Source organism: Pochonia chlamydosporia, chromosome 3, assembly GCF_001653235.2.
Source record: "Pochonia chlamydosporia 170 chromosome 3, whole genome shotgun sequence".
Lineage (NCBI taxonomy): Eukaryota > Fungi > Ascomycota > Sordariomycetes > Hypocreales > Clavicipitaceae > Pochonia > Pochonia chlamydosporia.
Genome location: NC_035792.1, coordinates 2,849,374 through 2,869,116, shown reverse-complemented (window position 1 = coordinate 2,869,116; position 19,743 = coordinate 2,849,374). Strand labels below are relative to the sequence as shown.

At 51.5% G+C, this 19,743-nt stretch overlaps 6 protein-coding genes across 6 annotated transcripts; 3 read left to right on the top strand and 3 right to left on the bottom strand.

Annotated features, from left to right (window-relative positions):
- Nucleotides 1-1,401: 1,401 nt before the first annotated feature.
- Nucleotides 1,402-2,775, top strand: VFPPC_04713 (PQ-loop-domain-containing protein; the record flags this gene model as incomplete). The annotated part of the gene is made up of 5 exons (XM_018284021.1): nucleotides 1,402-1,515; nucleotides 1,601-1,700; nucleotides 1,870-2,392; nucleotides 2,456-2,505; nucleotides 2,567-2,775. The coding sequence occupies 5 exons, from the start codon at nucleotides 1,402-1,404 to the stop codon at nucleotides 2,773-2,775; spliced, it is 996 nt and encodes a 331-aa protein (XP_018145332.1).
- Nucleotides 2,776-3,275: 500 nt separating this feature from the next.
- On the top strand, nucleotides 3,276-4,525 carry VFPPC_04712 (aspartate-semialdehyde dehydrogenase; the record flags this gene model as incomplete). Its single annotated transcript, XM_018284020.1, has 4 exons — nucleotides 3,276-3,306; nucleotides 3,354-3,611; nucleotides 3,665-4,399; nucleotides 4,458-4,525. The coding sequence occupies 4 exons, from the start codon at nucleotides 3,276-3,278 to the stop codon at nucleotides 4,523-4,525; spliced, it is 1,092 nt and encodes a 363-aa protein (XP_018145331.1).
- Nucleotides 4,526-5,102: 577 nt separating this feature from the next.
- On the bottom strand, nucleotides 5,103-7,583 carry VFPPC_04711 (ring-9 protein; the record flags this gene model as incomplete). Its single annotated transcript, XM_018284019.1, has 2 exons — nucleotides 5,103-5,448; nucleotides 5,506-7,583. The coding sequence occupies 2 exons, from the start codon at nucleotides 7,581-7,583 to the stop codon at nucleotides 5,103-5,105; spliced, it is 2,424 nt and encodes an 807-aa protein (XP_018145330.1).
- A 4,960-nt stretch (nucleotides 7,584-12,543) lies between these two features.
- On the bottom strand, nucleotides 12,544-13,759 carry VFPPC_04708 (pre-mRNA-splicing factor 38B; the record flags this gene model as incomplete). The annotated part of the gene is made up of 2 exons (XM_018284016.1): nucleotides 12,544-13,588; nucleotides 13,641-13,759. 2 exons carry the CDS (start codon nucleotides 13,757-13,759, stop codon nucleotides 12,544-12,546), a joined length of 1,164 nt encoding a protein of 387 aa, XP_018145327.1.
- A 366-nt stretch (nucleotides 13,760-14,125) lies between these two features.
- VFPPC_13685 (60s ribosomal protein l37 protein) lies at nucleotides 14,126-14,974 on the top strand (the record flags this gene model as incomplete). Its single annotated transcript, XM_018291459.1, has 1 exon — nucleotides 14,126-14,974. The coding sequence occupies one exon, from the start codon at nucleotides 14,126-14,128 to the stop codon at nucleotides 14,972-14,974; it is 849 nt and encodes a 282-aa protein (XP_018145326.1).
- Nucleotides 14,975-15,569: 595 nt separating this feature from the next.
- VFPPC_17700 (hypothetical protein) lies at nucleotides 15,570-15,926 on the bottom strand (the record flags this gene model as incomplete). The annotated part of the gene is made up of 1 exon (XM_022429389.1): nucleotides 15,570-15,926. One exon carries the CDS (start codon nucleotides 15,924-15,926, stop codon nucleotides 15,570-15,572), a length of 357 nt encoding a protein of 118 aa, XP_022285573.1.
- Between the last annotated feature and the right edge of the window lie 3,817 nt (nucleotides 15,927-19,743).

The window sequence follows — 19,743 nt, the reverse complement described above, 5'->3', positions numbered from 1 at the left end:
GAATCAATGCGATGGCGTCGTGCCACGTGAAACGGCGTTGCAATATTGCATAGCTACCACCACACATGCAGCCTTGCATGGCGCTGGTGATATCAGCGTTGACGGCGAGTCACACTGATTATCCTAGGTGACTACGGAGTAAATGTCTGGCGATGTATTATCAGACCAAGTTCAGCCGAAGCCAAGAATTGCTTTGCTATCTGCGACTGGACCATTCAGTACCGAATGGGCGTATTGAAACATTCACTGTTGGCTGACCAGGGGTCATAGGCGGGCTGGAGAAAGCATTGAACTTTTGCTTCTCTAGCAAGCAGCTGGCGGTAGTGTGAAATCGATATTGGCAAGCCGACTGGACCTTTCTGTACTCATATTTGATGTCTGGTTGTTGTAATGGACGGCTCAGGCTCCGAGCTGAACACCTCAACTTGGCTGAGATGGAGTGATGGCTAGTGTCACTGCAGCTTCAGGTGGTGTTGTCCACCACTGTATTGCATTTGCTTTGCATTGTGAGCAGCAATTGATAAGACCCGAGCGACCCTGACCAGGACATGTCTAAGCAGAATAAACTTCAAGTCCTTGCAAGGTCATGAGTATCTGACCCTTTGGAAAGGCGATGCATTTTGTTTCAAATTTAGGGCAGAGCTCAAGTCAATCTCAGCGACTCGTTTAATTTGAAGCTTCAATGTTCCAACAAGACGAGAACTGGAGATTGGCACACATTCACTCCCAGTGGCGGCGCTGACACGGTCTTCCCGCACCCGCGATAACCCTTCCTGCATGCATGTCGCACTTGGCGTGCACTCAACATTGAAAAGCATTGCCCAAAAAGCCCACACTCAGCCATGACAATACACACCAACCTCGAAGCTATTCCACAGATGGGCCTCAATCTGCAGCGTGTGCACAGCCGTGCAGCGACGACCCGTCAATCTGCGTGCATCCGCCGCCATCCACTGGAACCTCCCCCAAGACCCCCCACATTTTCATGCCGCTAGGTGCGTCACACGCCCGAAGCCGGACGACCCTGATAGCAGATTCAGCCAATCAGCGTTGTCATATTCCTCAACTTTCCACCCCAGATACCAGATCCATCGATAAGAGAGCCCGGCTGACACTCGCTATTGCTCAAGCGGAAGTGGACAAAGGCTTCTTTGACTCTGATTCTGCCACGATCCGACCCTCCTCTGCAATTGATCTCGTGAGCTGAGACGCAGCATTTTCCTTCCACAGACAGCCATTGCGCTCCCGTATTGGATAGACTTAAACTGTTTGTCGCCTCGTTCTCGACCAAGCATTCGACTTTTTTCACCATTCTCTGCCTACTCTTCGACTTCACTTTTCTCCTCTTGATTCCAAGTTGTGCGGGGAGCAGCGGCGTCGCTAGAGAGCACCACCTACGATATGGCTTCCTTTGCTCCTGCGGCGTTTGCTGCAATGGGGGCTGCAATGTCTTGGGGTCAAGCACTGTCTGGCATTTTCGGCAGTGTCAGCCTGACAGCTTGGATTTGTCTCTTGGTGAGTCTGAAAACCTGCTACATGTTGAGCATCAAGCCGGCTTCCAACAATGGACGAAGAGGTTGCTGACCCTATCTCCGTTTAGCTTCCCCAGTTGATTGCCAATTACAAGGCCAAGAGCGCAGATGGACTGAGCATGGCATTTTTGATCGTCTGGCTCTTGGGCGATGTGTCAAATCTCATAGGTGAGTCCATCCGCACGCTGTATCACGTCGCATTCACCGAGGGCGTACCGTAGCCAATGCTCATGCTGCTCTACCGTCGTTACCAGAGTCTACTAGATGCACTGTGGACACTCTGCACAGCAGCATCAGACATAGCCGAGGGTACTTGCTAACACTTCACGTTGGATAGGTGCCCTGTTCACCAAACTGGCACCAAGTGCGATCGCACTCGCCACGTATTTCTGCTTCCTCGATGCCATTCTCATCTCACAAACGGGCTATTACAAAGCCAAGGCCGCTCGAAGACGTGCCGCCGCCCACCGAGCCTCACTAGACCAAGCCGCCCTAGCAGCCGAAGCATCTGAAGAGTCACCCCTTCTCGGAAGACGCCGCAGAAGCTCGACCGACCTGCCCGGTTCGCTGATCCGACACGACACGCACCGCGAAAGCGCCCTCGAGCCCATCCGGAAGGTGGTGACAGGCGAAGATGAGACACCAGAGCGGCGGCCATGGTTGAACAACCTGCTCGGCCTGGTGGCTGTGTATCTCGTCGGCTTCGCAGGCTGGTTTATTTCGTACAAGGCGGGCGCATGGGACGGCGACGACGGCATCCCCGACAATGGGGCCGGAGTGCCAGACCCGTCCGAGGCGGACGATTTGAAGGCGAAGTTTGGATTGGCGCTCGGCTACGTCAGCGCGCTATTCTATCTCTGGTAAGAAAGAGACGAGATTCCAACACCAGACATTGTCACAATACTGACCTGAGCCCCTTTCAGCGCGAGACTGCCGCAAATTTTCAAAAACTACCAGGAAAAGTCCTGCGAGGGTGAGCTGCCACACACGTTGCTTGCACAACCACCACATCACGCGACTAACCAACCATGCAGGCCTGTCACTTTTGTTCTTCATGCTGTCACTCACGGGAAATATGACATATGGTCTGAGTCTCATTTCGTACTCCCAGAACAAGGAGTACCTCCTCAATGCGCTTCCCTGGCTGCTCGGCTCCCTGGGCACAATGGTCGAAGACTCAACCATTTTTGTGCAGTTCCGCATATACGGCGACAATTCCCGCAGACTGTCTGCCAGCCAATGAATAATCCACCACTAATGGTATCACGTCTTTTTTGTTCGGGTTTCTGTTCTTTCTTCATAAGTTTTCCGCATTGCAGGTAGGATTATCATGTTGCATCATTCGGCGTACAGAGTACATTGGTTTGGGAAGACTGAGTAGAAACAGGAGCATGGCTGGGAGTCTTGCATAGTGGAAGATACTGTCATTAAGATATAATCGAATTTGCATACAAACCATTACGTCTGTGCTGTCTCAACGCCGTGTAACACAACCACAAACAAAACGTCATTCCCACATGAACCAGCAGCGGAGCACATGTCCCCCCCCTCCCCCTCCGATGGCGGGGCCGATAACAGCGGGGTTCCATCAAAAAGTCGCAGCTGCGAGAACCGGCATGCACATTGACCCTTTCGTGATATTTTGACTCACGCAACCTACACCTCCCAACATCCCAACGCAATATCACCACCTCCCCCTTCCGTCCGTGGCATCAATCATCTTCCACCGGGGACAAATCCACCATGGCCACTCAATTCCCTACCAAGAAATGCGGTACGTCCATCCCACCACCCATAAATCACCAATACTAACAGAAACAGGCGTCCTGGGAGCAACCGGCTCCGTAGGCCAGCGCTTCATCCTCCTCCTCGCCAACCACCCCTCCCTCAAGCTCCACGCCATAGGCGCATCCTCCCGCTCCGCCGGCAAGAAGTACAAAGACGCCGTGCGATGGAAGCAAGCCGCCCCCATGAGCAGCTCCATTGCCGAGATGACGGTGCGAGAATGCAAAGCCAGCGAATTCGCCGACTGCGACGTCGTCTTTTCCGGGCTGGACTCTGACGTGGCCGGTGAAATTGGTAACCATCCCCCCCAAAATACCCATCACAAAGCGCAACTAACAAATTCCTAGAGCAGGAATTCGTCCGCTCCGAAATCCCCATCTTCTCCAACGCCAAAAACCACCGCCGCGACCCGCTCGTGCCTCTCGTCGTACCGACCGTCAACCTCTCGCACCTGGACCTCATCCCGCACCAACGCAAGACGAACAACCTAAACAAGGGCTTCCTCGTATGCAACTCCAACTGCGCGGTGATAGGGCTCGTGGGGCCCTTTGCCGCCCTCCAAGCCTCCTTCGGCCGCATATCAACCGTCTCCATCGTCACTATGCAGGCCGTCTCCGGCGCAGGATACCCCGGCGTCTCGTCCATGGACATCATTGACAATGTGGTGCCCTACATCGCCGGTGAGGAAGACAAGCTGGAGACGGAGGCACGCAAGATCCTCGGACAGATCAACGACTCGAAATCCGCGTTCGTCGAACAGGAAGGTCTCCGCGTGTCAGCGACGTGTAACCGCGTGCCTGTCATGGATGGGCACACCGCGTGTGTGAGTCTCAAGTTTGAGAGGCAGCCTGCCCCCTCGGCGGAGGAGTGCAAGGCCGCGCTGAGGAAATATGTGGCCGAGGCGCAGACGCTGGGGTGTCCCTCGGCGCCTAGTCCTGCGATTTGGGTGTTTGATGAGCCTGATCGTCCTCAGCCACGGTTGGATAGGGATTTGGGGAATGGGTATACCGTGAGTGTTGGGCGGGTGAGGGAGGATGAGAGCGGGATTTTTGATCTCAAATTTACGGCGTTGAGTCATAATAGTGAGTTTCTTCCCTCTATCATGATAGATGTTTGCACGAGTTTACTAACGTTGACTAGCTGTCATTGGAGCTGCCGGCTCGTCTATACTTAATGCTGAGGCTGCTGTTCTCAAAGGGTACATCTGAGCGGTAATATAAAAGTTTAGAATTTAAATAGACGATACTTTGGATTAAATCCCAGTCCTGTAAATCGATGGAACCATACAACCTGCTACACATCACACTCTTCCACATAATGACACAAACGTGATGTCTGCAATGACAGTATTGACGTACTTGTTATTCATGGCCTCCATAATCATAGAGGTCTCCCTTCACATGAGGGGGGTATAATGCACTAGGCTCTTCCACTATTCACCAACAGTACAACGGTATGCTCCTCGCACAACCATGTTATGAAGTTGACATGCCCTCTGTGCAGATGTCACCGCCTGACCAAAAGCAAGCCTTGAAAAAAAAAAAAATAAATAAACAGAGAGTAAACCGTTCCCACAACGAGTGCATGCGTGCTAGACCCATTCCCAAAAACAAACAGTGCTCGCTAGTAGACAGAATCGCAAAACGGACAAGCGTGGACAATCCACCAGTTGCTTCTTCCCTGAGATGCCAGACGCCAAATTCCAAAACAAAAAACAAGCAAAAATGTAGAGAGGTCCTGACAATGCATTCATTGCGTCTAATGCAGATTCGTTAATAACGAATTCTAACGGTTTCGATCCTCTGGTGAGGGCGATTGTGATCGGTGTTGTTGCCTCGTCCTGTTATTGAAGCTGTTGGACAAAATGCCCAGCCAACCACCTTCTCTATCTGGCTGCTGTGGCGTGTCTCTCGCCTCTGAGCGTACAATTCCTTGCTCCAAGTCGGAATGTCTGTCTGCTGAGCCCGAGCCAGACGCTTCAGCCTCGGCCTCGTCGTCGGTCTCGTCGTCGTCACTGTCCTCTCGATATGCGTCGTATCGAGGTCCGTTTCCTTTACCGCGTGCCAGTGATCGAACCACATCACCCTTGCAGATGGGACACGTTCGTCGACGAGTGGTGAGCCAGGGGGTGCTAGAAAAAGTGTCAGTGGATAATGCATACAAGACCCTCGGATGAACCAAAACTTACATGCAATCGGCGTGGAATTCATGGCCGCAGGGCAAACTCATGACCCTGCTAACCCCGTCGACGTATTCTTCCAGACAAACAACACACTCGACCTGTCGTCCCATGTACTTTCGCCATTCCGCCGAAAAGCCTCCCGTACCCTTCTCAAATTCAGATCGACGATTGGTCCGAGGAGATTGAGGCGTCGGTACAGCAGCACTTGGTGCCAGGAAATTTTCACTTTCCATTACGCCTGTTGTGGTTCTTGAACGGGGCCTTGGTCTTGAGGGACTGTGCTGCAGCAATGGAGTTGTAGGCGTGGCAGTGGAAGGAGACGGTAATAATCTTGGTGACAAATTTGGCGATGATGAGGAGACTGTGTGATATGTTCGGACAGGGAGTTGGTCAACCACTGACTTTGGCGCTCTCCACCGTCTCCTACGAATCCTGGCTCGGAGGATTAGGAGCGCGTAAACAACTGTCAGGGTAACAAGAGGGCTGATAACAAGCACCAGAAGGGTGTCGAAGAACGGGCTGGCGCTGCTTGTCGGAGTGATTGTCACCCATAGCCCTTCATGCGGTTGTGATCCATCATTTGGCGGGGTATCCGGAACATCCTCCTCTTCATCAGCTGTTGCGGCGACAGGCCGTGCCGTGTCACTTGACTCGCTTCCAAATATCTTTGACATGAGACCACGGTGCTTGGCGTCGGCTTCGCCAGCCTTTGGCTTGACAGCTGTACCAGCATCTCTGTGGTCAGACTTGCTCGATCCAGAGTGCTTCAGAGTCCCCCTTTCACCCGTATTCTTTTGTCCGGTAGTGCCGACAAGATCCGGGTCTCGCCAATCATGCACACCAATAACGAAGCCGTCATCCTCGGGCTTGGGCTTCTTCGCTTTTCCCATGGTGTCACTGATCAGCTTGTCCTTCTCATCGTTGAAATCGTCAACCAGAACCCAATCTAACCGCCCAGTCCGGGAGTCAGAGTCCACTGAACGAGAGCCAGTGCCCCAGCTAAATAATCCTCCACTACCCTTGCTCTTCTCAGCAGGTTTCGTCGTGAACGGTTTGGTTCGTTTTTCTTCGACAGATCGCTTCATTTTCGAGCCCTCTGAAGACTTGGATGCGGCAGCCCTTGGCTTCACGGGGATTCGCTTCTTTTGTTTCGCGGTAGGGGATTGCTGAACCTTGAGAACGGGATTTCCATTGTCGTCGAGGGTGTCTTCGATGAAGCTCCCGGGCTGCGTCAATGACGACAGCAGTTGAGCAGTTGTCCTCGCGGTGAATACCGAAGGCACAGTGACATTGTCAACGTCATCACCATGCGCAAACATTTGAATTAATGGCCCGCCCTTCTGATTGTCGCCAACAATAACAGCAATAGCCCCTCTGCGCTGTGCCCACATGACCTTCTCTAAGAAACCACACCCACCGCGTTTGAGCAGGACAACTTTGCCCTCGATTTCCGCAGCCTCCTGAATGGATTGTATGTCGGCGTGCCCCGAAGAGCCGGTTGAGCCATCGCGCCGAGAAAGGGTACCAGCCACCTCCTCAGTTAGATAATCATCCGTGTTGTCATTCTTGGAGCCTTTTGTCTGCGACTTGCTCTTCTCAATAGCCTCGCGATTGTCGGAGTCGAGCAGGCCACCTGCTTTCTTAGGCATCTTCGTTTTTACGGAAGCCACCCTCGATGATCCGACCTTGAACGAGTTTTTGAGGGAAGCTCTCGTGTTGGAGCTGCCCCAGCCAGGCAAATCGCTGCACCCAAGTTCTCCATCGGTATCCAAGCTGTCCTCCCCAAAACCACTTCCAACCCAAAGCTGGCCGCTCAACCCGGCGGAAGCCAGCTTAGGGCCAAACGCAGCGGGTCGCGCGGCGAAGGAGGTGCTATTGTCATCGGTCAAGCTAATCGCGGCATTGGGAGGGAAGAGAGAAAATGGCGTGTTGTAGTACATGAAGCCAAATACGGACTTTGATGTTCGCGGAGTCGGCGGATACGAAGCGACGGCATTGGTTCGGGTTGTCGTCAAGGCACGGAATACGATGAAAAGAGAAGCGGCGAGGAAGAGGACGATGATGGCGATCCGTGGAGGCCGCATTGTATGTGGATTCCTGGGCCAGCAAACGGCACCAGTCTGTTTGTGTAGTTGGCGAAAGGGAGGAAAGGAATATATTAAGTGGTGGATTGGCTAATTAGTTTTGAGAGTAGAAGTAGCGGTAGAAGTAGTAGTGCTCGTGATAATCGTGGTCGGGTCAAGTTCGTTTTGGTCGTCGTGCCGTCCAGTCGACGACGATGCCGTCAGCCCACGACGCCGCTCATTTGCAGCCTGTGAATGCCGGGTCACAGACAGCAAAGGAAGGTGAAGGTGGCGTTTGCGTCGGGAAATTCAACAAAATAAAATAGGAGGTGAAGCATATGCTTGTTGCGACGATGGAACGAGGAAGCGGTGAAAAAAAAGAAAGAAACGAAACAGATAAAACGCAAAGGAGACGGAGTTGAAGTGGGAGGGATCAAGCAAAAGAGTCACACATCCAGGAAAGGTCTGATCTAAGGGAAGAAGGTGGTGGTCAAAGAGTGGTGTCAACTGGTGTCTGTGTGCTCCAGTGGTCTGGTGGATGCGACCGAGGTGAGTGGTGCGATTGACCAGCACTGGAGACTGGGTTTATCTGCCCCATGCCGAAGAGCAGGCGCAAGTGCAAGCTCAACTTTGAAAGTCGAGTCAAGTCAAGTCTGGTCTGGTGCTTGAACATCAGACTGCACTGGACCCCGCAAGCTGTCTGGTGTCAAGTATTCTGGTGGCTGGAGGCTCCAGATGGCGAGTGGACTGGCTTGACAAGTGGATCAAAATGTCAACTGGTCCTTCGTCACAAGTGATCAGACCAAGACAGGGAAGGGGAGCCTCGACGCGGCACAACGTCAACGAAGAAAAGGCAGCTTGACTGGGAAGCGTGATCAAAGAGAGGGGAAGCGGCGGTCGATATCAAAATTAGATGCCTTTTGTGTCTCTGCATGCAAAGTGGCACATTATCGAACCATCCTTTGAGTACTCCGTGCCGCAGATGAGCATGAGCAACAGATAGATGCGTCTCGAGTTTCAAGTTGCACGACATAGACTGCATCAGACAAAAGGGACCACTACAACGGTGCTTGGAACGACTAAAAATGGTAAGTACCTAGGTATCTATAAAATGTTCCGCTCAAGATGCCTCACTGCGTGCCAGCATTTTTTCCTTGTTTTTTTTTTTTGTCACACTTCTTTTTTTATATTGCCACAGCCTGCAGCAAAGCCCACCATGTGCCATGATGCGATTATGAGCTAGCACTCACAGTACTGAGCTGGACCAAGCTGTGAGTGACACCAGACCCAGCTGCAACGAATCAGAGGGTCAGCGTCAGGCGTGTCGACGAAGCCGTGAGCGTTAAGTTTAGTGGGCGTCACTCCCACATGCCTGGCGCCCGCTATTGACATTAGACAGCACCCACACTTTCAGCGCTTCAATGTTCAATGTTCCATCAGGCCACTCAGTGCGACCTCGACACCACTAGAACACAATGACCAGTACATCTGGTCAGACTGAGACATCACGCACACCATTAGAACAGGTCATGTCTTGTAGGCAAGACATCTAAAATAAGATGGTCACCTCTCTCCCTTGGCCCAAAAAGGACGAAATAGTTTTCATCCATGCCGTCTTGCGCTCATGAATCGTCAGTTGGGTACTTGGTAGCGGAGCAAGAAAGCCAGACGCCAGCTAGCGGGGCGGCTGCTGCACTGGCTGTAAGTTTGATATTTTCCGCTGTGCTGGTTTTGATCTCCAGTGCTATTCCGGCGGTGGAAGGGACAGCCAGGCGGCAGTACTTGCAAGTCTGGTACTTGACTGGCACTGGTGCCAGCTAGTACACTCCAGTGCCTGGCCTTGAGCGACGTGGAATTGACATTACCAGACACACCCAGTGGCATTGCCCCGCAACACCAGACCGTTGACCCAAGCTCCCGTGCCCAGCCCAGACCAGGCCAGCACCGGAGACCAGACCAATATTGAAACCAGACCAGATTGGACCAACAGACTTCCGCATCTGTCAGTGGACCCATTGCCGCTAACCATGCACAGCACCTGCTCTCGCAGCATGTCGAGTCTGGTCTGGTTGACCACATGCCGTCCAACTAGAACACCAACGACGTCACCAGACCAGGGGCCAGCCAGTAGCATCCATCGCTCCTTGTAGCCGCCAACATGGAATGGTTCGATGTTCAATGTTGGGCTCAGCGCCCAGCTGCATGTCTGGTTGATGCCTGTTCCATGCATGGCCATATCATCACAACACATTCGTCCAGCTGTCCAAGAAATTAACACCACACAGGATGCATCCTATCTCATAATTTACGCCAGATTCCTTTTGTATTGCCGATTGTTGCATTCAAATTTTAGATACGCTGTGCTGCGTTCTGCCATCCACAGCCCCACCCTAGACCTCCCTACAATACACGTGCAGTGTTCAATGTTTCGAGAGTATCTTGTCGATTATTTGCCATTTCCTTAGAAAACTATCTAGAAAATCAGTAAACGGGCACTATCTCACCAAATGTACCAGACGAGAAACAGACCTTCGGTGTCACACTATCAGTCATGCCTACAATCTGTGGCAAAGAGTCCCTGCCCACATACAAGTACCAAGTGCACACCTGCACGCGACAATATGCATTAGCCCACTCTGCAATACGCAATTCTTTTTACGACATGAGGCTACACGATTTAACCACCCGCTGTACTATGTCTATGGCTTGGTGTCTCTCTGACAGATCAATGATGAATGTAGAACAGTCATTGTTACGCAGTCTCGCGACGATCGAGGAGAATAACAGCTATGCCCGCTTAGGCATGCTTTGGTCGAGGTAATTTGCAACGAGGAGTTCTTCCATATATTCCCCAACACAGCCGTAGCGCAGTCCGATTTCCCCGAGAGATTTAACCAATCTCAACTACTAGGTACCCAGTAGGTACCTACCTGGGTAGGTACTAGGTACCAAACTCCTACATAGTACCTAGGTATGTAGGAGTTTGGCCCTTCCTTCCGGAGTTCATACCCTGTGTTTTTGCGGTTGCCATATGATCTCCCTTGGCAACTAAGAATGAGGGAAACACTATTTCCATTGACAGACTCAGATCGAATCGTCAACTTTGCAAGACTTCAGACAATATCTTACATGTTGACACACCGCATATGTAACCATGAGTGGACACAACCCTCCAGAGGAATTACCGCGGCTACCCATAGAAGCAGACAACAGAACCCCCATAGACGCATTATTGCGGCTAGCCACAGAAACAGAAACAGACAACGGAAGCCTTTCTCCATCGGCAACGAATGACTTGTGGAGATATCGCAGCAACCTCCAGGAGTGGGCGAACTCTACCGGGAACGAGGGCTTACACACGTTGGTAATCCTTGCGGCAAACCTACCAGACTTTGAAAGGACCCTCCAAACTTCTCTGGAAAAGGCGAGGCGTCTGCGTCACCTAAAACTCAACATTGCAATACTATCTGGACACGACCCGAGCCCCATCTTTACGTGGCACGTTGTAGAGCTTTTGCGAATACTACGAAATTGGAGCCGGATGGAAAAGACCTTATTCGAACCTGACCTCTCCCTTGAGCTTCGGAACATTTTAATCGTCCACCCGCAATCTGGTGACCTGCCAATCGATTTGAAGCATAGTCAGGGTGAAATCAGTTTCGACAGGAATTGGATTCGGCAGGATATTGGCCGTCAAGTTACGTCAGTCGGTCTGCCGATAGCCAGGGTAGTTACACGTTTTCGTTTACGACACTGGTCTCACTGGCAAATAGACTACGGAGCCCTTGGAGTACTATTTCATGCTCTTCCACGGCTAAGAAAAGTCCGCATAGAGACAGAGAAGCCTATGTATCAACATGTCATGCTTCGTCAAGCCCGAGGTTTGTGTTGAGGACTGTTCCAGATACGAGGCTAGATGCGTCACGCAGCTGGAAAACGAAGATACTAACGTGTGTCGTAGCACTCTCTACGCAACTGCCCGTATGGCCAACCTATATACAAATGCTGGCTTTCATTCATGTTACAAAACCATGCTCGGATCGTTTGCCAGGAGGCCCTGAAGTCACTGTGGGTGAAGGTCCTGCATCGTCGGGGGTAATGGTGGTTGGGCCGTTTGCCTTAGCAAAAGCTTTGGCTGAGCGAAGCTGTCAACTGGAAGTACTGGCTCTTAGCAACTTTATTGAAGCCCAGTTGTTTCTTCATTGCTTTCTCCCCAGACAATCGTATATGCCGAGCATGCGTATGCCGAGCAAGCTCTCACATCTTGCACTGACGACGAGCAATTTCGATCCCACCAAGCCCGTTAGTGAAATTGACTCTCTCCTCCGAGCCGCGGCGAAGGCAGCACTAAAAATGGAGAACCTCAAGGTCATGGAGTTGTTCAGAATTGGACCAACATCGGCTGCATTGTTTCAATATAATCGCCATTGGGGACCGAACTGCGCAAGGATCTTGTGGATGGGTACATGGCGGTACAACATCGAGGAATTTGTTCGTATTAATTGGAAAGAGTATACGCTAGGGAGACACATGATGATAGACAACAGGCTTGTTGAAGACAGATTTTCAATCTGTCGAGAAATGAAAGTCATAAAATCCAACTGTCCGCATTACCAGGAGTTGCTTGTTGATCACAGCTCGGGTGGATAGGCGATGAGGTTCTCCCGGTCAGTACTGCGTGGCGGAAACTGTCAGTGTGGAAAACTCGGATAGGTAGAACTAGACATTATTAGAAGTTAGGAACACAATGAAGGGCCAAAAGTACCTAGGTATTTAAACATGTAAAGGGCATCGCGTGTTACAGTAAATGCTAATACACATCAAGGTGTATCAATGTAGACTTGCAGTAGGCAAATACGATTTTCCACAAACCATATGTTGTATCAGTATTCACGAAACGTATACCCCCTATCCAAATGAGGCAACAAACCCACGCTGTCCAGTAACATAATAAGGCCATGAAACGCCAATCCAGACTCTTTCAATAGTCTTCAGAAAACAAAGTTCGTGGACGATCATCATCTTCATCAACACCATCCATCCCAACGCCCTTGCCTTTATCCCACTCCCTCTTTTCCCCGGCCTTGGACCAGACCACATTATCCTGGAGTTTATCGCTCGCCCCCTTACTGCGTTGTATTTGCTCATCTGTAAACCCGGCGTCCTTAAGCCTCTGGTCTTGGTGTAGTCGCAGTTTTTGCCGGTCTCTAAACGATTCTACTGCGTCGTCCCACGGATCTGCGTCGTCGTCGCTCATGCGCACATCTAGCTTCGGATCGTACGACGCTGAGAATCGGCGGTCCAGCTCTGCTGCTCCGCCGATGGTGCCTCGTCCTCTGTATTTCGGCGGCGGAGCTGGTCCTATTAAGTCTTCTAGTGGGTCTGAGTCTTGATCCTGTGCGGCGCTTGATTTTTTGTTCTGTTGTGATGATTCTTTTGATCGGGATCTATGGCGCGAACGGTGTCTATGACTGCGTTTCTGGTCGTCGGGTGAGCGGGAACGGTGATGTCGCGGTGATTTTGACCTGTCTCTCCGTGATCTACTGTGTCTATGTCGGGTGTCGTCGTGGTCTGGTGAGGCGTGGTGTCTGCTCCGTCGAGATTTTCTCTTATCCTCGCTTCTAGATTCTCCATCGTGGTCGGCGTAATCACGTTCCGAGAGTCTTCCATGCCGTTGTTTCTCACTTCCCTCGTCAAATAAATCATCTCTTCTTTTCGAACTTTTCCTCTCGGACCGACTGCCTGAATCACTTCTATCCCGCGGTGTCGATCTGCCGGAATCATCGTCCTCTCTGCGCCTCTTCTTCCCCCCCAGAATCGCATGAATATCGCCCATCTGCCGTCTCCGTATGTCCTTGGCATTCGGATTCGTCTTCCTCCGTTTAACGTCCTCGGCATATTCGAGATCTTTTAACCTCGCCCTCGATTCGGCGGCCTCCTTGGCGAGCAACGCCTTGTTGTGGGTGTTGGTGTCCTTGATAATGTGTCGCAGGAATCGGGTATTCGGCTTCGGCAAATTAGAGGGCCTAGCGTCCGTTAGAGCTGGAAATTGATCTGACTCCCCGATAGAGGACTCACTTTTTGTTGTCGCGAAATGCTTCCATGCCCATGGCGGAGTATTTCAGCGAGCAGTCGTTGGCGTCCTGCGCCAGGAGGCCCGCGACGTAGTCGTCCGTGAGGAGTTCATCGTTTGACATTTGAGAAATCACCTCCAGGATAAAATATAAGAGCCGGAGAGACCTCAAAAGCGGCTGCCAAACCCCTTGATAAGTGCAACGCAAAGTTGGCGCATCGACGACCGAAAGTGGAGAGGAATGGGTTGGTCTCAAAGCACGGCCAGGCGTGGCGGTGATGTGGTCTGGGTTCCGATAGCCGGTAAGATCCGCACTAGCCGGTTTGGGTTGAAAGTAAACAGATCCCCCTCGGCGTGATTCTTCACCTTCAAACACGTCAAACTAAAAGTTGATCTGAAGCAGTCGAAAAACTTCCCGGCAGACAGACACAGTAAGGCAAATCACGATCAATCATCCTCGCATCGTCAACGAGATCGAGCCACCTGAAGCATGGCAGCGACCGACGCGACTCGGGCGCTCGAGGCGCTGCAACGCCTTGAAGCAAAACAAGAAATATCCATCATCAAACTCAGCGAAACCATCACCGATCCCGCAGAACAAGGCTCACGGCAAAGAGCATCCGACGCATCAAATTCACTTCTCGATGGCCCTACACCAGCCGGCCTGGAGGCCGACCTAGCACACTACACCGAGTTATTCGCAAAGCTACGATTTTCCTACGTCGAGCAAGTCACCAAGGAGAAGTTCATCCGCGCCATCGTCGGCGACCCGCCACTAATCGTCACAATGCAAGAGAACCTGGATCTAGAAAAGGAAAACTCGGCAGCCAAGGCGGAACTCAAGTCGCTCAAGGCCCAAGTCGCATCCATGGTGACGGAGCTCGAGAAGAGGGGACGGGAGCTCAGCCAGCGATACGAAGCCGTGCAACTCGACACAGCGAAACTGCAAGAATTGCCAGCCAAGACGCAAGAACTCGAAGAGCGCGTCGAGAAGCTCAGGGCGGCGCAGGAGTTCCACGGCGCGAACCCCAATCTCAATTTGCCTCTGGCCAAGACGCTTGGCCTGGTAGAGCGGCGCAGGGCTGAGCAGCAGCAACTGGCGCGGGAGCTTGAAGCTCTGCGGGCCAAGGTGCCCAGGAAGCAGAAGGAGGCAGAGCGTTTGCAGGCCGAGCTGGGACCATTGGAGGCCAAGCTCCAGACGAGTACTGCGGCCGCACGTGAAGCACAGAGGAGGAAAGAGGCGGCTCTTGGCGGCGTGGCAGATGACTTGGAGCAGCGGGCACGGTGGTGGAGGGCGAGCGAGGATGTGTTGAGGCAGGTTTTGGATCTGAAGACGTAGATGATGCTGTGGGTGGCCTTGGCTGTACAGTAATGACTGAATTTGATTGTGGGAGATGGTGCATTTGGGATGAATGGACATTGGAGCATCTTGGCGTTTGGGGATTTAGGCTTTGGTTCGGCGCAGCTTGTTTTGGGGAATGAATATTACCTTTTTGACTTGGTTGGCACTCATTATTGCTATCACTCCATCTGTCTACATGTGTACCTAGGTATACGCTCCATGTCTACAGTGAGAGGTCATAAGTCTTTGCCCATGCTAAGGCGACTAATCCACACCAAGGCAGGCTATACCTACGACCACATGCTGTCACAGTGCATGATCTGTCTTATTTCACAAATACAGGTAAAACACAACAAGCCAAGAAGATCAACGTGCCACAAGACCGCCGATTGAGTCGTTCAGCATCACAGCCCCCTTGCCCAGTCGCATCCATCGCATCACTCACCTTCCCGACAGATACGCCCAGCATGACACCTAAACCTTGACTAATATTGCACAAACCAAGATCCAAATCTTACGCAGAATCTCCACCAGCTTTAGCCAGGACGTGTTCTGTGCGCCAAATATTCTACGGGGGATCCATCACATCATTTTACCGGGAATGGTTAACGAGCCCGAAGGCAAGCCAGCAAGAGGTAAGCTGACACGAACCATGAACATAAGGCGGCTCCGCCACGACATTGACACACTTGGCGCAAAAGGAGATACTCGCATGGACTGCCCTGTATGAATGGATGATACAGAAACACCCAGATGCAGGGACCATTTGCGCAAAGTAGATTTCTTGGGTCGAAGAAGTGAGGGCTTGCAGGTGGTTTGTGTTGTTGGAAATACGCGTAATGGCGGGAGGCTGACGATCAGACTTGGCGGGGAACATGTATGCGAATGAGTTGAGGGCAAATACAGGGACAATATACACCCTGGCAAAATGGACTGCGACACTCGACATGCTTCATGTACGAGTACGGCAAAAGCGATGCGATAAACGAAACCGAGTTGAGGCTATGCGCCATGTTGCTGTATCCGTCTCATATTTGCGAGGCGACGAATGAGGATATCTAGAAGAGTGCATTGAACATGGTGATCAACGTAATCTGTGAATGAAGGATCGTTTGACGCAACACTAACTCAATCTGATTAATTGATGACGATGCCGCAGCTAAGCCATGCCAGCCCTTGCACGGAGTTGATCTGTCCCATCCATGTTCCCCATCTCCAAAGACACGCATCGGGACGGATTTGATTTCGCATCGACCGTATTCAACATTCAACGCCAACAGCCAGCCATCGCTTCACGCACGACGAACGCCCCAATCACAGAATTGCACTGCGACGCGGCATCAAATCGTGGTTTGGAGCGAGACAACTAGCGAAAATTGGCACTTGCTTGGCTTAGCGCTGCACGCCGCCTCGGATATTCCCCAACTGAGGCCAGGCCACGATGGAGCGCAACAAAATAAATCCCACGTGTGAAAGTGACAGAAGCCATTGAATTCTTGGCGGGGGCTTGGATGCGAGGTGCGCGGCGAATGGCTAATTTTTCTCATCCCACAAATTGGGAATTAGTCAAGATGGATTTCGGCAAACCAGACGTGCGACGATACCTAACTCATCAGGAACAAGGAAGGGTCAAGTGTTTTTGCCCAAGTGAGTCTGGTCCATGTCGTTGCGAAACGCAGCCCACTTTTGGAGTAGTCATAATGAGCCACATGTGCACATGTTGCGACATGCATGCAACTGCTGGTCCGTTGGTGAACCGCTGTGGGTTCAGTCCGCGTGGTGGGTTCAACGTCTGAACCTCTCCTGTACAAAGTACGTACCTTAAAGTCGGTGGGCCGGACATCGGGACCGAACATTGAACGTTTTTTTACATCCGCCCGCCCACGGATGCGATATGGAGGCTCATGACCCGCGCCTCTTCATTATCAGGCTACACGCAGAGCAATGTGGGCGACAGGGCATGGGTCCGACAAGGGACGAAACCACCAGCGCATTAAAAAAAAAAAGTTATGCACGGGAGATCGGTAGCCGTTCCGCTCCATGTCCGCTGTCTATTGTCCGCAGGTATATCCGCAGGCGTGAACGGACTCTACGCGGAGGCATGTCTAAACTCCATGCCTGCCAAGCGTAGACTGGGTTTGTAATTTTCTAGTGCCGTGGAGAAGGAGTCAGGGGTTTGATGGGATTGTTGAAGCGGTTTCTAGAAGGCTTGATGGGTTCTACGACGGAGATTGGGAGTGTCCGTGGAATAATTGCAAGGGGTAATTACACGGGCATGTTGTCAATTGATGAATCGTGAACGGGCCTAGAATCCGTGTCTTGCGATGGATTTTCGTTGTTTGCCTGCGTCAGTGAGAGGCCGCTGAGTAAAGACGATTTACAAACGAGGCTCCACGGACGGGTCTGAGAACCAGGTTTAAACCTGCCATAAATTAAACCCAGTGGCAAAAATTGAAGCACTGATAAAGTAAGCGGCATCTTGAGTTGCCAAATGAAATCGAATTGCCGCCGGGACTTGTGAATTGCCCGATGTTACGCTCGTTTACTGCATCTCGTATCCCCGATCCAGCAGCAATATACCGAAAAATGTGACGCGAACCAGAAACAAAAATTCATTAACAGAAACGCACACGCCCACGCGTTATGATTTCTAGTAATACCACAGCCCGTCATGTAAGTATCACGCCTGCAGTTATGCCATGCCATGCCACATAACGCTTCGCACTTCGCATTTCCCTCGGATTCACGCCAAGCCCTCATGTCTCGGCGGATGCCTGTTGTCGTGCCACAACAACGCCAGGCATCATGGCAGTCAAGGATGGCAGGTACAGGTGTGCATACAAGACTATCACCGTGCAAATCACCTTTATTCTTGATGCTGTACAGTAGTGCCCCAAATGTATTGTATTTGCAATCCATTCCACCAAAATGCCGCGCGCGAGAGTTTGTCAGCGGCCCAATACGTTCCCAATTCGGCAATACGACAAAACGCCATGGATACAAAGAACCAATTTATTACTATATACACACCCTGTTCACGCCCAATCATTTTGGGAAGCACCCTATCGCCGAAACGAAAGCCCTGCTCGAATCGATTTGATACCCGCTGCCCGTGAGCCCGTCTGCCCGGAGCTTCGCAAGAGCCCGAAGACCGGGTGAACGAGTGCGAAGCTGCAAATGCCCTGCAAGAATGCCCTGGCTGTGTTGCAGTCGACAGCTTTGACTTTTGCAGCCGTGTAGATGACTGTGCACTAATTCCAGGGCATTTCGGATTTGGGGTTGGTCCTGTCCGGCGACTTTTGCGTTTGGCGCTCCAGTCCGTTTTGACACGCAGATGTCGACATGAGTGAACTCAATCGGACTTGTCATTCCCAGCCCAAAAGCATACATGCCTGGCAGGGGCTTCAATGCTGGTATGGACTAGAGAGATGTGACTTTCCGCGTCTTGTCAGTTGATATTGCTTTGAGGTATAGCTTGTAGCTCAACTAGCCACATTCCCTGCGGCGTGCATTGCATTCGTATGGCCAATTTGGTCCCCAGCCATCATTGATCTGATTAGCTTCGATGTGTTACTTACTTTATTACCCTTACCCTCGGTCCAAGTTGCACCTAAACGAACAATTGAAGTCATCAGTTGATCTCTGGCGTACACTATTGCACACTACGGAGTACCTACCCAAACATATCAAAACTCTTGACTCGCAAGTGAAACACCAGACTTTCAATGCTTCAGCAAGCTTCAAATACTGATCAAGTACGACCAGTGAAATCTAATTCCCAACAACTAGGAACTCACCGTAGCACCATACCTAGGTACCCAGCTCCCAGATCGGCGATATGTGCGCCATTGCTCCGAGTACCGCCACATGACACAAATTACACTTTATACAAACAAACGACGTCCATGTCTTTGCGCCACAAGACCAGCACTGAGACGCCTGCCGATTCCCTCAGTGCTCGTTGTAGCGCCGTTCTTTTCGACAAATGCACTATAGATCCGGTCCCCCCACTAACATGATCCCTCTAACGCTTCCGGGCCAGCGCTGTCCCATTTCCGAAACCCAGCAAACCGAGTAGTGTCGTCCCCGGTGCCAGCCATTGCTGATAGTTTGAACTCTGAGCAAAGTATACACTAACACATCTTGATATCCTGTTGTATGTACTGCGATATGTGGTACCTTTGCTAGTTTAAATACTTACGACTCCGCACTGCAGGTATGCGTGCCAGAGGGCACAAACTAGCAGCCTCCAATGTTCGTCTACGCAACCTCCATGAAGCTTGTAGGTAAGCCCTACGCCATATTTTCTGCCAGTCAGTTGAAATAACACCCAAAAGGCAGCTCCTGTAGCCACGAGACCGGATAAAAAGGACGGCCAACCCGTACAAGACACAAACATCCTCGTTCGGTATTGAAAACCTTGGTGACACTACACCTCCACGATTTGTGTGCCTGCAGCCTGCACCATCTGCAGTGATTGACGAGTCGCCCATTTTGAATTTGAATGTCTGGCGTTTCCTGCTCTGATGCTAAACTTAAGTACCAGACATGTGGCTGAGCTGCCCCAGGTAGCTGATTCCCACCCACCACGACATCCCCCACAACTATTCCCAGTCGTGCAAGACCAGCGTACATGACGGTCCTGTTTACGGCCAAGCTACCAAAGTATTGACGCTGAGTCCTGGTCCCTGGAGCCTCATGTGTGAAAAAGTCTAAATGCTGTGTGTGTGTGTGTGTGTGTGTGTGTGAATACCGTGACGGAGATA